The sequence below is a fragment of the Drosophila pseudoobscura genome, chromosome 2 (assembly GCF_009870125.1).
Source record: "Drosophila pseudoobscura strain MV-25-SWS-2005 chromosome 2, UCI_Dpse_MV25, whole genome shotgun sequence".
Taxonomy (NCBI): Eukaryota; Metazoa; Arthropoda; class Insecta; order Diptera; family Drosophilidae; genus Drosophila; species Drosophila pseudoobscura.
Genome location: NC_046679.1, coordinates 12,098,955 through 12,113,524, shown reverse-complemented (window position 1 = coordinate 12,113,524; position 14,570 = coordinate 12,098,955). Strand labels below are relative to the sequence as shown.

The 14,570-nt window shown below is 42.3% G+C and overlaps 3 protein-coding genes across 4 annotated transcripts; 1 reads left to right on the top strand and 2 right to left on the bottom strand.

The window, feature by feature from the left end:
• Positions 1-8,229: 8,229 nt before the first annotated feature.
• Positions 8,230-9,427, bottom strand: LOC6897209 (uncharacterized). The gene has a single exon (XM_002137345.3). The coding sequence runs from the start codon at positions 9,357-9,359 to the stop codon at positions 8,343-8,345; it is 1,017 nt and encodes a 338-aa protein (XP_002137381.2). The 5' UTR covers positions 9,360-9,427; the 3' UTR covers positions 8,230-8,342.
• A 615-nt stretch (positions 9,428-10,042) lies between these two features.
• Positions 10,043-11,509, bottom strand: LOC6897208 (uncharacterized). Of its 2 annotated transcripts, none has more exons than XM_002137344.3 (3): positions 11,160-11,482; positions 10,925-11,094; positions 10,043-10,546 (listed from the first exon to the last, which is right to left on the bottom strand). In XM_002137344.3, exons 1-3 carry the CDS (start codon positions 11,287-11,289, stop codon positions 10,340-10,342), a joined length of 507 nt encoding a protein of 168 aa, XP_002137380.3. In that variant the 5' UTR covers positions 11,290-11,482; the 3' UTR covers positions 10,043-10,339. The 2 variants fall into 2 exon arrangements, with proteins under 2 accessions (XP_002137380.3, XP_033241880.1); XM_033385989.1 differs by lacking the exon at positions 10,043-10,546 and adding an exon at positions 10,831-10,857 and having other exon boundaries at positions 11,160-11,509.
• A 356-nt stretch (positions 11,510-11,865) lies between these two features.
• On the top strand, positions 11,866-13,016 carry LOC4801441 (zinc finger protein 626). Its single transcript, XM_001358498.3, has 3 exons — positions 11,866-12,023; positions 12,117-12,714; positions 12,782-13,016. The coding sequence occupies exons 1-3, from the start codon at positions 11,990-11,992 to the stop codon at positions 12,939-12,941; spliced, it is 792 nt and encodes a 263-aa protein (XP_001358535.2). The 5' UTR covers positions 11,866-11,989; the 3' UTR covers positions 12,942-13,016.
• The last annotated feature ends 1,554 nt before the right edge of the window (positions 13,017-14,570 follow it).

Below are 14,570 nucleotides of genomic sequence, written 5' to 3'. Positions count from 1 at the left end.
GGCGGAGGAAAGTCTTGTTATCGAGCAACAACCGTTTCAGTGGCCCTCGGGCGGATGGAATCCTTATTTTTTTGCTGGCATTCTTTGACTGTCACACGGGATCCCCTCTCTCCCAATGGGGATGTTTATAAAAATGTGTGTGCATTGAGGTGACTGGAAAGTTTTTCCATTGCCGCTCAGCTCTGGGCAAAGAGAGGTGCTCAAGTTCTGCAAAATACTGCTGCAGAGGCAAATGAAGAAGTCCACAGGCGGGTATGAGGAAGGCAGGAACTGCATTCAACATCGGACAGCATTCGGAATGATTCTGCTAGCTCTGGAAGAGTATAAGTAACTACAACTCACAGAAAGTTTCAGTTTAAATTTAAGTAATTATTTATTTCAAATGAATCGAAATATTCCAGCGGAAGCTAACTAAATTTAATGTTTTATTTTATATTATAGGTAGAAAATGATAACTATTCTTTCACGATAAATCGCATTAAATTAGCATGTAAATTATAGCACAAATGTTAAGCATGTTTTAAAGACAGAACGCTGGAAATAGAAGAGTCTTAAAGTATCTCAAAGCTGCTCAAAGACCAAGGCTATGCCTCTGTGGCGCTGTCTGTCGAATAGTTTTCAATTTGAAAGTTTTGCAGAATTTGAATGCATAACAAAAAGTGCGGACATTTAATTTCTCATTAAACTGAGAGGAGGAGCCGCCATGGCCGCCGCAACGATGACGCCGTCAATTGTAAAATATGAAAATATGCAATTATAATTTACAGTCTTCCTCTCGCTTCCGCCCGGTCTTTTGCCATCTATTTTTTCGGGATGCTGCCATGAGCTTGCCACATAAATTGCGGAAATTTCTCTCGCTGAAGCAACTTTGTGTTGAGATACTCCCATCTGCCCCCCATCCCCATACCACCTTCCCGATCCGAGGAGCATAAAAAGCGATGGCCAAAGTTCGCCTGCTAATCCCGAAGCTGAAGCTACACTGCAACAAACTGCCTGTCGGCAAACACTTAACAATTAACTTGCCGTGCAACTCTGCAACAACCAAGCCCATGCTCACACACACACACACACACGCACGGGGCACACCTGACAGGATGCGTAATTTATGTTAAGCGCCGCATTTTTATGTTCAAACAAGCGAAGAAGCTGCTTATCATACGAGGCGAAGCCTCAGCTGCATTCTCGACGCACTCTGCGTCTTTGGAGTCATGGCAAAAAGTTAATTGAAACACACGCAAGAATGAAACATCACGTGGATACATCCGCCAACGGTCGTTTATGCGGCAAAAAATACGCGAAGACAATCACGAAAAGTGAGAGGTGGACTATAAAATTTTAAAAAGTGAGGGCTAAAAAAAGTATTTATTAATTTAAGCAGAAATTAATTGCAATTAATATAAGCGATTGAAGCGATCTACATGGATAGACTCACAAGCGACAGAGAAATGCTTTAATAAATCAAATTAACATAATGGTGGTAGTTCGATAATTATGAAAGGACAGTGTTGTAAGTGGATTATAGATCATTGCGAATTTCTACTATAGTGCGCTATGGACTTGAGGCACAACTGAGATTCATCTTTAATTATCATTAAAATAATTTTTATTGATTAAAATGGAAAGCGTATTAAAAACATTTTTGGAGTTATTAAAAATTACTCCCGTACCCTCACTAGAGAAACAGCAACCCTTACTAATTAAGGTAGTGCTTTAGAGTATCGATTGTGATATTCGAAGAAAAAATCGTGGCATAAACACTTCCTCGAAGCTCGAAGAAGAGCTCCATTGTGGCTCCTCTTCCTCCGCCTGTCCCCGTTATCGAATGCAGCTTAATCCTGGACCTGCACTCCGAGTGCGAGAGCGCAGACCAAATTGGGTTCAGGTTGGCTCGATGCGTCTTTGCAGCTACAAAAGCGAATATTTTTAAAGCGAATAATGTGCAATTCAATTATGCATTGGGCAACAACAAAAGGACGGTCGGACGGCGAGAATAATGTAAAAAATATGCAATCACCGCAATGAACACAATCGCCGGATCGCATTTATTTAATTAAGAACAATATTACGCGAGAAAGTTGGAACTGGGGGCCAATTATGGCAACAAAGTGTCTTCATTAAATTATAAATTCACGAGCTTAACATAATTTGCATGCCAATGCATTTTATGAAGTACTTTGCGGCCATGAAAAACACGAAAGCCCAATGAAAAAAAAAATCACTGCATAGCCATGCGAGCAATGGAAAAAACACAACGTGGTCTTCGCTTCGTAATTGGATATGGCCAGCGGCCTGTTGACACTTGCGGCATGTAAATTACCAGTTATTATTGCTGTTTAAAACTACAGTGCAACCAAAGCAACAGCCACTGGCGGCAGCCAGCTTTAAAGTGGCAAATTGATAAATCGCTAGCAGTCCAGGTCCAGGTCCCGGTCTCGGTCCCGGTCCAGCCAGCCACTAAGCCCCGGCGAAATGAGGATTTTTATGCCAGGCCATAAATTATTTGGCCCGATAAGCAAAAACAAATGCGCAACAGATTTGCCAAAACAAATTCTATTTATTGTTATATATGCCTCCCCCTGCCACTACGTTAAGAACCCAGGGCTTTGGCCCACGCTTTATTATTTTATTTATGGTCTACATTTTTGATTTTGGACAACGGTTTTTTTTCTCGTGTTCGTGGTCCTGTCCCTCTCCCACCATCTCCCTCTCTTTCTGTGGCTGCAAAGCCGGAATGAAATTATTAATTTGCATGTGTGATTATTTTCATATAAATAACCACTCATACACAAACACACAGTGAGAGAGAGAAGCAAAGAGTTCGCAGCGAGACTCTATTTTTTCATGCCCTGCGGCGCTGAAAAGTATGCTACGGCTGTGGCTATGACCAGGGCTAACAGTGTGTGTGTGTGTGTTTTCAGTTGAGAGTGTGTGAGCAAATTAAATTCCCATATGCGGCGTATATTTTCTTTACTGTGGGCAATGCAATAAGCAAACACACAAAAAAAACGCCATATTCGTATATGACTTTTTATGTTCACTAAACTAGCCTTTGAATGCCCCGTTTCCACTGAAACACATCTGACCAGTTCACCGGAAGCAGTCATGGCAGTAGTGTTCCCCTGGAAATAAGAGATTCTGGATTATATGGGAAAATTAGCTAGAACTATACGTCCGACATCGAAGCCTGGGCTATCGAGCTTTACTTTTCGTATTTTAAAATTCATTGTACATCTAAATAATACAGAATTTGTGTAGGTTTTAAAATACGAACAGTACCTAACTATTTAAATGGTTATTGTATGGATTTTCACATTAAACAAAGGCTAATTTAGACCCGTGACAATTGACGCTCAGCGATTGATCGAGAAGTTAAGATTACTCGTTCGTTTTACTCGTTAAACAATTTAGATTATGATACCAACGAATATTTAACGTCTATTGCCGATACGAGATCTTAATTACTATTGAACCATACGAAAGCCTGTCCAAAAACCATTCTTCAATCGTCGGATCTGAACCATAATCATTAAAACTATAGCTTATGGATATATAAATTTAATAAGTGTAAATAAATAAATCAATGAAACTATTATTTTAATCTCTTTTTTAAACGGTTGCTAGTGGAAACAATGAATTTCGCATTTTTTTGTTGTTTGCCAACAATTTGTAAAACAGAAACATAAATCCTCTGCGCGATAAGAACTTCTTGAGGGCCACTTTTTCTGGTTAATTCAATAAATATTTATTTGTCATTCGTAAACATTATTATTGCTGTGTAAATTATCAAGCGATTAATGCAATTGCCAATAGCTGGCAACCTTCGACCTCATCCCCAGCCCCAGTCCCAGCCCCAACCCCAGCCCCAATATCCTTGGCCACAGGTCCGCAGCTGCTCTCAATGAGCTAAGCAAACAAACTTGAACAAATAAATTTGGTACGTGCCAGCTATGAGTTATCGCCTGGGTCGGACATGGGCGTGTCGGGGAGACACGGAGAGCATACAAATGGATCGTTGAATAGCCAAAGTACAATGCCAACAATAATAACAATTGCAGGAGCAACAAGCATTTGTCATGTGACAATGGCTTGCAAAAATCTACGAACAAGCCAACCAACCATCCAAGCCGCCCTCCACCCAACCAACGAAGCCATTTCATGGACTAACCACAGAGATAGCGAGTGTTGCACTGGTCGGGTTGGTTGGTAGCTTGGTCCACCACACGGTTGGATGCCATATTTTATTTATGGGCACAATTTCGTTGCACAAATTTGCTGCCTTCTCTCCTGGCCCTGACCTGGCCCCGGCCTGGCCTGGCCTGGCCTGGCTTTCCCCGAGCTGAGCTGTGCTGAGCTGCCCGTTTTGCTGGCCAAGTAATAGACCCATAACGGAGATACGTGTTGGCAAATTTGCTTGTTTGCAGCTTAAATTGAATTTATAAACTACACAAAATTCGCTGCAGTTCGCTTGGAAGTCTCTGTATAACTATGTAGGCGTAAAATCAATTTTAACAAGCAATATTCAGAAAACGACATGGATAGGTGGATATTACTTTCCTTCTTTCCTTAATGATCCTCCATTAATTTTAAATCATTTGCAGATCCATATGTAAGTACTTCCAAACTCTCGTTCTGCTCAACGTAATCACAGCAAATTATATTATCATTATAGTGAGGAGAGTGCCAACAGGTCAGGACCCGACTTCTTCTCATATGTTCCCATCCGCTCCACTCGTTGGCCATTGTTTATGCCGGACACGTATCCCTGGCCCGGACAAATGCAGTGCAAACTTTTGCACAAATTATCAAATTTTCGCCAGAACACACACACACACACACCCAATCACAGAAAACAGTGGAAAATAAAGTTATATTTGCCTATGTCGCAGTTTGTTTATACTCCGGCCCCGAGGTGGGGGCGAGCCTGGATTAGAAGGGAGGCGGTGGTTAGGCCGCAAATGCAGCAAACAATTGTGTTTTTCTTCAGTAAATAACCGGAAAAGGAAAACGGGCTTTGACACTTTTTTGCAGGACACACTTTGCGGCATGCAAATTTAATTGCCAAGCGCCTGGAGCCGAGGCGCCTCGGCGCTGGGGAATTTCCGTCCCTGCTGTCTGTCGTTCGTCCTGTGACGTGTGTCGGAATTTGGTGTACGAGTATTTGATTAAATTATGAATTTTTATTTGGCCAGGTTTTGTTGCATATTAGATGATGACAGAAAAGCCCAACATTTATTCATGATATATTTTCTCAAAGAAAAATTCGGGGCGCATGCAAAATGCAAATGGAGATTCTTATCCTTATCCAGGGAAAAACAAAAATAATTACATTTTAAATGGGAAAGCTGTGACACTGTGAATTTTCTTTCCAGTTGAACGAATCCTTTGCGAGTGCTTTACACAAAAGAGACCTCAAATCTTGCTCTTGTTGATTGGCCTCAGCGTGACTACTTTTTGGGCATCCGGACTTCGGAATCCAGGGATTGACGACAGCCATTGCTTCATTTATATGTTGATGACGAAATTTGAATGCAATCTTAGGCGCTGGCCCTCTGGGAGGCGGCGCACATCCTTCGATTCAGCTTGGATTACCTCCGCCGAACGACACTTGTACGTGGCCTGACTTGGACTTAAAGAAACGATTGGAGTACATATATCCTTAGGCTGGCTCTTGATGACTTTGACGTGGCTGTGACACAAGGGAGCAGAGACAGTCCCGTTTGTCAGAAAGAGACACAAAAAACCACAAACGAACAGCCCCTCTTTAATCCTTTAAGCCTTAAGGGATTACTCGTATGATAGCTAAGTATTACTGCAGATAGCTTGTGTTCCACTCAATAAGTACTATGTATGCTAAAACATTCAATAATTATGCGTGAATAAATACACAAAAGATTTATTTCAGATCTCAAAAATTAGGATCCAAATTGGTCTTGAATTGAGGCATAGCCATAATTCTAAATATATATTTTCGGAATGTACATTTAAACATGATCTACTTCCCTTCCAGTTCCCGAAACTGCTTTAAATAGATTCCAACGAGTACAATTTTTTGCAATCTTAAAGAGAATTAGTTCAGAAAAAAAAGTCTCCAGTGTGCGACCCAAGCTAATTATATTTTTTGCTGTGGGCACCAGCTCATTTGCGGACCATTGTTGACACGCATCTTTGTGGCTGGGGCATTGAAAGAGAAAAGAAAATCTGGAAATCTCATTTGTCATACATGCATATTTAATTTGGAGTCCGACACGAGTATTACTGGCCTTAGAGGCAGCCCAAGAGCTGCAATAAAATGTTTTCCGACTGCAATAAAGCCCGGGCCCGGACCCGGATCCAGACCTCTACAAACGCAATTTCGATGCATGAATGTGCCTGTGCGTCTGTACTTGAAATAGATTTTTAATAGTCCAACTGACATACACAAATAAACAGAGCTGGAAAGCTCCTTTTCAATGGCATTGCAGTCCTCCTTTTATGTCGGCATTTGTTTGGCAGTCGAAAGCATTTATGCGATTTTGTCGTTAGAGCAAAACACAAAGATACACGCACTGCCACCCATCCACCTACTCGTATTAGACAGTCTCTGTGTATGGTATGGCAAATATAAGTTTATGAAAAATGTCATTTGTACGGTCCTACGACGAGTATCCGTACTTATGGAAACGGAGATGCGAGCACAGAGAAAATTTGCTGTTGTCAAAATGAATTAATGTTTAACTGGGACATTTTTGCTTTTGTTTTGTCTGTTTTTCTTGCTGCCATTTTTCGATGTTCTTTTTCTCTTATTGATGCAGTGCGTTTCATAAATGCATACAAGTTTTAGGATGAGGATTTTTGAGTTGTCTTAAGAGTAGAATACAGTCATCTCCAATCCACAGAAACTAGGTAATCATATCTTTACCACAGAGTTGAACTTATATATGGAATTTATTTATTTAATAAATGCGAGTATTTGAGACATGTATATACCAAATAATATCTTGATAAACTCAAGCCAATTCCACAAATTTTGCTATGACAATTTTCACACTTTTATTGAAAATGATCGATCGCTGGAGAGTGTAATATTCAGCAGTTTGGTGAAACGCACTGTAGACGAGATTGATGCACTCCGAAATGACCCAAGTAATTTGCTCGCCCAATATTTTGTGGTCCTTTTGGCCATTTAACAGCCGAACAACGAGCTGGAGGTAATAAAGTGCCAAATAAATGCAATAAAGCTGTTGGAAATGGCTCGTTGTCGGAGATGTCGGATGGGGATGGGAATGAGAATGGGTATGTGGGTGGAGATGAGTACATAAATGTTTTCTCTTCCGGCTTTTATTACAAAACACACTCAAAAACGGCAAATAAAAAATGCAAATAAATAAACGGAGAGCAGCCAAACAATTGAAAACTTCTTCACAATAGTTGAGACTTAAGTGCTTACTGAAGGAGCTGCTCCCGAGCAGAATCAGCAGCAGCGGAACAGCCGAATCTGAATGCTTAAAGCGGGTCCAAGGCGGTGCCAGACCTGGTGGCCGGCCACGGCATGGTGTGGGGCACAGGATTACAGGCAAATTGCAAAACGTCTTTGCATGTCCTGCTCAAACAAACTCACACACACTCGCGGACACAGACACAGACACAGGCACACATCCCAGCCAACTAATTTTATTGCTCAACACATTCGTTCTCGGGATATTGCCTGGCTACTGCCTCGAACCTCAAACCTCCGACCTCGACTCTTCTTCTCATTCTCTGCCTCACCATGAATATCGTGTGCAAAAATTTTAACAAGAAAATTGTTGAAGTGTTTCGTCTTGAGTGGCCCGATGAAAGCGATGACTGAATGCTTGCTCCTTTAATGCCTTTAAGCTTGAAGTCTGTGCACTTGAAGATGGCCGGATATTGATTCGTGGCCAGTAATCACCCCGAAGGGGTCAATGTACAGCCATCCTTAAAGAGCGCTTAATTTTATTAGCCATCAAGCCAGGAAAAAACTCGTAAGATCGCTGTGGTTACCTGGCCACTAGACTAGGTACTCTTATTGGTTTAAATACTGATTGGAATAGGAAAAGGGACATCATACATGTATCAGCATGATATGATGGGAAAATGAAACAAATTATTTTCACATATAGCACGGATAATTAGGTAAACATTCTTAAACAAATTAGACTAATGATTAGCGATGCTACAGGAGTCTGAACACAAAATCGGGTGCCTATGCTCTCTTACACAACCTCGGGCTATACGAAAGTGGTTAACCATTCTTTAATCATTTTGAATGCCTCTGAAAATTTCGTTATTTCAGCCTTCGAATGTCTTCATGAATGAAGGAATGAATTTTGATAGACATGTAATCAAATGGTGCCTGTTTCGTCAGTCTCTGATCGGCACTGCTGAAGGACGATTTCACGGAGCCCCTTGCATCCGGCGCAACAAACCCTGGACATTGCTTCGCCAAGGATGCGCGATTGTTCCTCCTCGTCCAGCACTCGGCTCCCCAGCTTTAACTCGTTCTGCAGACAGTCGCGCAGATCGTCGCGTCCAAAGAGGCGAAAGCTTACGATCCCCGTATCCACTGGAAGCTCCTTCTGCAGAAACTCAAACTGCCGCCAGTAGTCCTTCACGTCCAGATTAAAGATATACAACACCAAAACCGATTTGTTCTGCAAGCCATTGAGGATCTGCCGGTTGAAGATGGCCACAATGCTATGATCGCACGGGGCGAGATTGTCGATGATCAGCAGGTTCTTGCCGCAGTCGGACAGCTGTTCTAAAATCTTCCGTAGCACTGGGCAGTGACGCTCCTCATCCGGACCGCATGAGCTCCCGAATAAGGCATGCATGTTTTCCGGCCAGGGAAAGTAGAGGCGGAGAGCCGAAACCGTCAGCGTCTTGCCCACACCGGGCGGACCGAGCAGCGCCATCGACTGGAACTGGTGATCGCGGCTTAGGGTGCGCTCCATGCCGGCGAGCGCCTGCTCCTGGTTGAGGACCTGTTTGTTTATCAGCTCAAAAAGACGCTTTGTGTCGAGTGGCTGATTGCAGTACTCGCCCGTCGCTGAGAAGCCAAAGCTCATCCCGTCCGCCAGTAACTTTAGCAGTTTGTCCAACAGTGCCTTCATATGGCTGATAGTCCCAGGAGCGTTAGAGTCTTCTGCTGCCACGTCCATGCCGATGACGATTAGCACTCCCAGCAGCGCTAAGCCGCCTGTTGCAATGGCTACGCCTTGAAATAAATAAAACTTCCGGGTGGAGCGTAGCCTCTCGCGAAAGGCTCGGCAGCTGGTGTTGTGTAAGATACCGCGCGTCCGGGGATCCTCCCCGAAGTCCCCCAGCCCGATTGCCTGGGAGGAGCGATATTTAATTGGCATTGCTTTGAGACTTTAAAAAATTGTATACTATTCACGATCTACATATAACTAACTTATCAATAAATATATGCTCTACCTACAGCCTGCTTTTGTGTTTAACAGCATTTCTGAAATGTGGCTGTAGCTTTTATTGTCTTTGAGCACTAGGTGCTCATAGAGACGGACAGAGGGACAGACCGAGTCTGTGAATCGGCGTAGTCTACCAGAGTTTAAATATATATCTGTTCACAAATATATGGGCCCTCGATATCAGAAGATTAAAATTTAAAAAAAGGCGAACAAATAGGTTTGGTCGTGTGTATTCTTTCTAGGCTCGGGTCTAGCTCGCCGGATAGTCGGGGTCCTTCCTCAGCTTCCTCACCTAATTGTCCTATCTTACTCCACTACATACTACTCCACTAAATAGTGCACTTTTACGGAGATTATACAAAACACTGAACCCGCTTCTATTTGGAGGAACTAAGGTGTTAATTGTCAATGAGCTCGAATTCTTACATTGCGCCTTGACCAATCCTTTACTAAGTTTTACCACATTTTATAAGATTCTGGCAAGGAAACTCGACAGACCATTTTTATAATTTTAAAGATTCATTTGAATTTACAACGATTAATATTTTAATATAACGCTAGACTCTAAAAATAACGTAATTTCAGTCTTCAAATGTCTTAATTAATTCCATTAATTGAAGGGACCATGACTTAAAATTGTATTTAAATGTAAACAATATAAAATTCGATTATTTTCTGATCCGATCCTTTCAACATGTAATATTTAAAAAATAAAAATAATAATATCAGCTGCTTAAATTCGTTTTTTACTGGTATGCTAGATTTTTAAAGAAGCATTAAATAGGCAAACTAAAACTCCAATGTTTTGTTTATAATCTTCGTTCTAACATATTTGGATCCATGTCGAATTGTTGTTTAAGTTCATGACCTTTCTATTACCAAAAATGTACTTTTAACGCATTTTCCTGTCTTTAGGCAGAATCTGGCTTGTCCAGAACCATAGGGTCCTCCAAAGTGCTTCCTTTTTCCACTGTTGGCAACGAGTCCGGAAATCCTGTGAAATTGTTCTGCTCCCTGTGCCTCTCATTGGGTAAGACTCCGAGTGCTTCCAACACGTCAATGGCACTCAATGCTCCCGGCGGGTTCATTTCGATCGATTCGACCTGGGGTACCTTTAGCTGCAAATGTAGCACAAGTTAGTATCTCTATGGTTTCCATCAATAAGAATTTCCAAGATCAGACGGACGGACGGACGGACGGACAGACAGACAGGGCTCCATCGACTCGGCTAATGATGCTGAAACGATTCCTTCTGGACGTTACACACATCCACTTTTACCACGAATCTAATACAAATCTAATCCAATACTCATTTTGAGTATCGGGTATACAAATAATGAAAGAGAGAGAGACAGAGAGAGTAAATATTCCTTGCAGCAAACATCTACACACAAACCGAGAGGTGACGTCAATCGCATCAAACGAAGACCTATAAAACATCCCTCCATTGCACAGGTTTCGTTTAATCAGAATGTTTTTTGGTACTCGGCACTTACCTTGGCCTGGAGGTAATCGAAGCTCTTGGATGCGAAGACTATAGACTTAATCAGGGTGTGGCGCACGTCTTTGGCGCTTTTCTTCTTGTCCTCACTTAGTGTCTCAACACGTGGCCTGTCCTCTGGGCCAATTGCAGAGTCAGCGCACCATATCAGAGGCTTATAATGTTCTGCATTGAAATTTTAATTAATCCTAGCATATTTTTTTAGCTACGGAAAGAAAATGTTGGCTTACGACTCATTTTCTTGTTGATGTCAGTGCTCTTCTCGAGTGCTGCTTCGAACTCGTCCATAGTTTTGCGGATTTCCGGACTCGATTTGCAAAATTCAGTCAAGTCATTCCCTACAGATGGATCGGAATTCATTTTGGTTATATTTATATTTTCTTAGGAAAGCTAGACCAGGGCCACTGGCAAGAACGTCAAATGTGTATCGATACTGGTTTCAGCAGTACTGGTTCAGTGTTGTAAAGCGGAAAAGGGCAAAAACGTGCTATAAAGCGAGTAAGACTAGTAACATCGCAAGCACCCGCGCTTTTTGTTGCTTTTGCTTTTGCAGTGACCATATACTCGAATAAGGAATGTGCCAAAAAGAAACTGTACACATTTTTTTCTTTTAAATTCAATGTTTTGGTTCCGATTTCAATTTTTATTTTAATTAAAAAAAAACCTAAACTTTAAATTTTGTTAAAAAATTTAAACAAATGTCTAGCCTCTTATTTTTGATGAAATCTTTTGCTTAACACGGGTTGCACTCATCCAGTTTTTTATACCCGATACTCAAAATGAGTATATTAGATTGTGTGTAACGTCCAGAAGGAATCGTTTCCGACCCAATAAAGTATACATATATATTCTTGATCAGCATCAATAGCCGAGTCGATTGAGCCCTATCTGTCAGTCTGTCCCTATCAGCACCTGGTCGACGTAATCGTTGTTGCTATAAATCATAGCAGGCCTAGAGAAAAGATTCTTAATATTAGAATATCAGAAATAATATGTGATATTATATCTGAAAAGCAATTTCAGTGTTAAAGTGTCTTTGAGTTATAAATTTTCTTAAAAAATGCCAAAACTTTTTTGTGGCTTCCGCAGCTGGGGTAGGTACAGCGGCAATGACGAACGCTTTGAAGATGAGACAAAGACCTCTGAACCCTGAACCCTGAACCAAAACTACTCGTTTGTATTTCTAGACGGCACACGGCAACACGGCACAGTTGTACCCAACGTGGAACCAACGACGAAACGCAATCACGGCAGCTCTAGAGTGATAAAAAACAGTGCCAACACAAACAAAAAATCGAAGCTGACCTTTCACTATGGCAGCATAAAGCCAACCGACAACTGGCTCAAGAGCGACGATCTACCCATCGTAGAGAGGCGCAAGATGGAGCTACGCCAGGGTAACCAGCTGATGGACATCCTACCGGAGAGTGAGAGCCACGAGGTCAGCCACACCATCTGGGAACTGGAGAAGCCGTACCAAGCCCCAGATGCGGGCAAAAAGAAAAACGGTACCAAAATAAGCTACATCAGTGTGACCAAAGGCAACAAGCGCGTCTGGACCAAAGAGAAGCAGTCCAAGCTGGTCCCAAAGCCATCAGTCATTGTGGAACCGCTTCCGACCAAGACCACGCGACGCACCAAACAGAAAGGAGAGCTGTTCCACTGCAGCGAGTGCGAGAAAATCTTCAACCATTCCTGGATGCTGGTAGCCCACATGCGAACCCACACGGGCGAGCGTCCATTCACTTGCCCCGAACCGAAGTGCCGGAAGTCTTTCGCCGATCGGTAGGAATTCCAACAAATTTAAGTATAAATGAGGGAAATCTTTAACAAAGGCCATTCCCTATTGCAGCTCTAATCTGCGCTCGCATCAGCGCACCAAGGGCCACCACTCCTGGGACTATCAATGCGGCCAGTGTGGCAAGTATTTCAATCAAGATAACTTCCTGAAGCGTCATACCTTGGAGGCCTGTCGCAAGTATCTGTTGAATATTACCCATAAGAAGGCATAATGGGGAATCCGAAATGTATTTAATTCATGGTATTGTACATGGCTTAAAAAAAATAAATGCACATTGTACTCGTTATAAAAACGGCTATGACCGTTACATATCACATTCATTGTATGCATTTTTAATGTGTATTTTTTGTGCCGTGCAACCAGATCGATGAGGTTCCGTTTAGAGTAGTGCACCGCCTCGAACCACATCTGCACATTGTTGTCTTGAAAGACTCTATGAATCAGTGTAGTGCGTTTAGAGAGTTTAAATATATGTGGGTTATTGTAAAATTTGGTACGTAAATTCCAACCAAATGATACGATGACCCATCCCTTGAAAGACAACGAGCAGCGAGAAGATCCCTACGCGAGAGTGTGTTTTAGGGCTGGAGAAACATCGATAGTTGCACACGTAACAGTCGACCGAGATCCATGCACGCGTTGCTGCCGGTCTCATGGGTAGTCGGGTAGAGTGGGGGTGGGGTAGGGAGAGATCGCATTACGAGCTCGAGCATTAGAAGCAAAGACGATACCTTATTGATGGCCTTAAGGCCATCCTTTCCAAGGATTACCCAAATTGGCGAACAAAACTCAAATATTAAATGCGATGGCTTGGGATATGTGGCTGCCCGAATTATTTCAGTTCCAGTTACTGTTTATCTGCGACCCATTCTATTACGGCCAATACCTAGCCCAGCATCAATTTTCCAAAGGCCGCAGCCACTTAACATTTCAAAGCGCCTCAGCCTGGCCAGATGCATTGGCCAAGTTTTAAGTGCGTGGCCCAGACACACATGCCGGATGCAATTTCGTTCAATGCAACTAAATTGGCTCATTAGCAAACAAGGTGGGGCACTACGCAGAGACAGAGGCAGAGAATGAGAATCGTTTCTTTGGGCAGGCACCTCCACCTTTACCTCCACGTCGATTGGCAATGCTCAAAAGTTCGAAGTGCTTCGCTCAACGACTAAATCAAACAAAGGCAGTGGGCACTGGGAAAAAATGGTGTAAATTAAAGGATATATTTCCAAAACCAGAACCAAAGTAAACAGAGGATAAGAATTTTAATAAGTTTTGTTTGGAACACCGAATTCTTTAAGATTCTTGATGGCAGATGAGGGCTGCCATTTAACATAAAGCCTATTTGACTGTTTTTAGTGTGACCAGTTTGGCAGTTTTTGTCCAAATCATGCTAAGAACTTGACCTTTGCAGAAATATGGAATTTACACAAGAACATTTCCACTTCATACGATTTTCAACGGGTATCTTCGAGACAAGATTGCTTCGATCAACTTAGTTAAACTTTTTTTGATGAAGCATCATTCATTACCCCCTGCGCTGCAGAATGAATCTCGTGAGGGTCGTCCAAAAACGTAAAAAAATTGCAATATTGTCATGAGATATCCCATGCGATAAAGACATCTTTGGGCATTAAAGGAACCCAAATACATTCATCATTGCATTGGGACCTTTGACATTTTTCCCCAGAACACTCGTAGATTATCCACTTTTTCGCCCAGTGCAGCGTGTATCTGGATACAATACACACTCGTATGTGATTGGCCGCAAAGTTTTGGCCACACCCACACTTCTTCTCGACAATTAAAGATCAGGGCGGAGGAGTGGGTGCGTGTGTGGAGA

Excerpts from the sequence above, each read along its gene's own strand:
- LOC6897209 (XM_002137345.3), bottom strand. The coding sequence starts at position 9,359 with ATGCCAATTAAATATCGCTCCTCCCAGGCAATCGGGCTGGGGGACTTC.
- LOC4801441 (XM_001358498.3), top strand. The coding sequence starts at position 11,990 with ATGCCAAAACTTTTTTGTGGCTTCCGCAGCTGGG. Across the intron at positions 12,024-12,116 it reads TTGTGGCTTCCGCAGCTGGG|ACGGCACACGGCAACACGGC; the intron begins GTAGGTACAGCG and ends TTGTATTTCTAG. Across the intron at positions 12,715-12,781 it reads CGGAAGTCTTTCGCCGATCG|CTCTAATCTGCGCTCGCATC; the intron begins GTAGGAATTCCA and ends TCCCTATTGCAG.
- LOC6897208 (XM_002137344.3), bottom strand. The coding sequence starts at position 11,289 with ATGAATTCCGATCCATCTGTAGGGAATGACTTGACTGAATTTTGCAAA. Across the intron at positions 11,095-11,159 it reads CATCAACAAGAAAATGAGTC|AACATTATAAGCCTCTGATA; the intron begins GTAAGCCAACAT and ends ATTTCAATGCAG. Across the intron at positions 10,547-10,924 it reads TCGATTACCTCCAGGCCAAG|CTAAAGGTACCCCAGGTCGA; the intron begins GTAAGTGCCGAG and ends CTACATTTGCAG.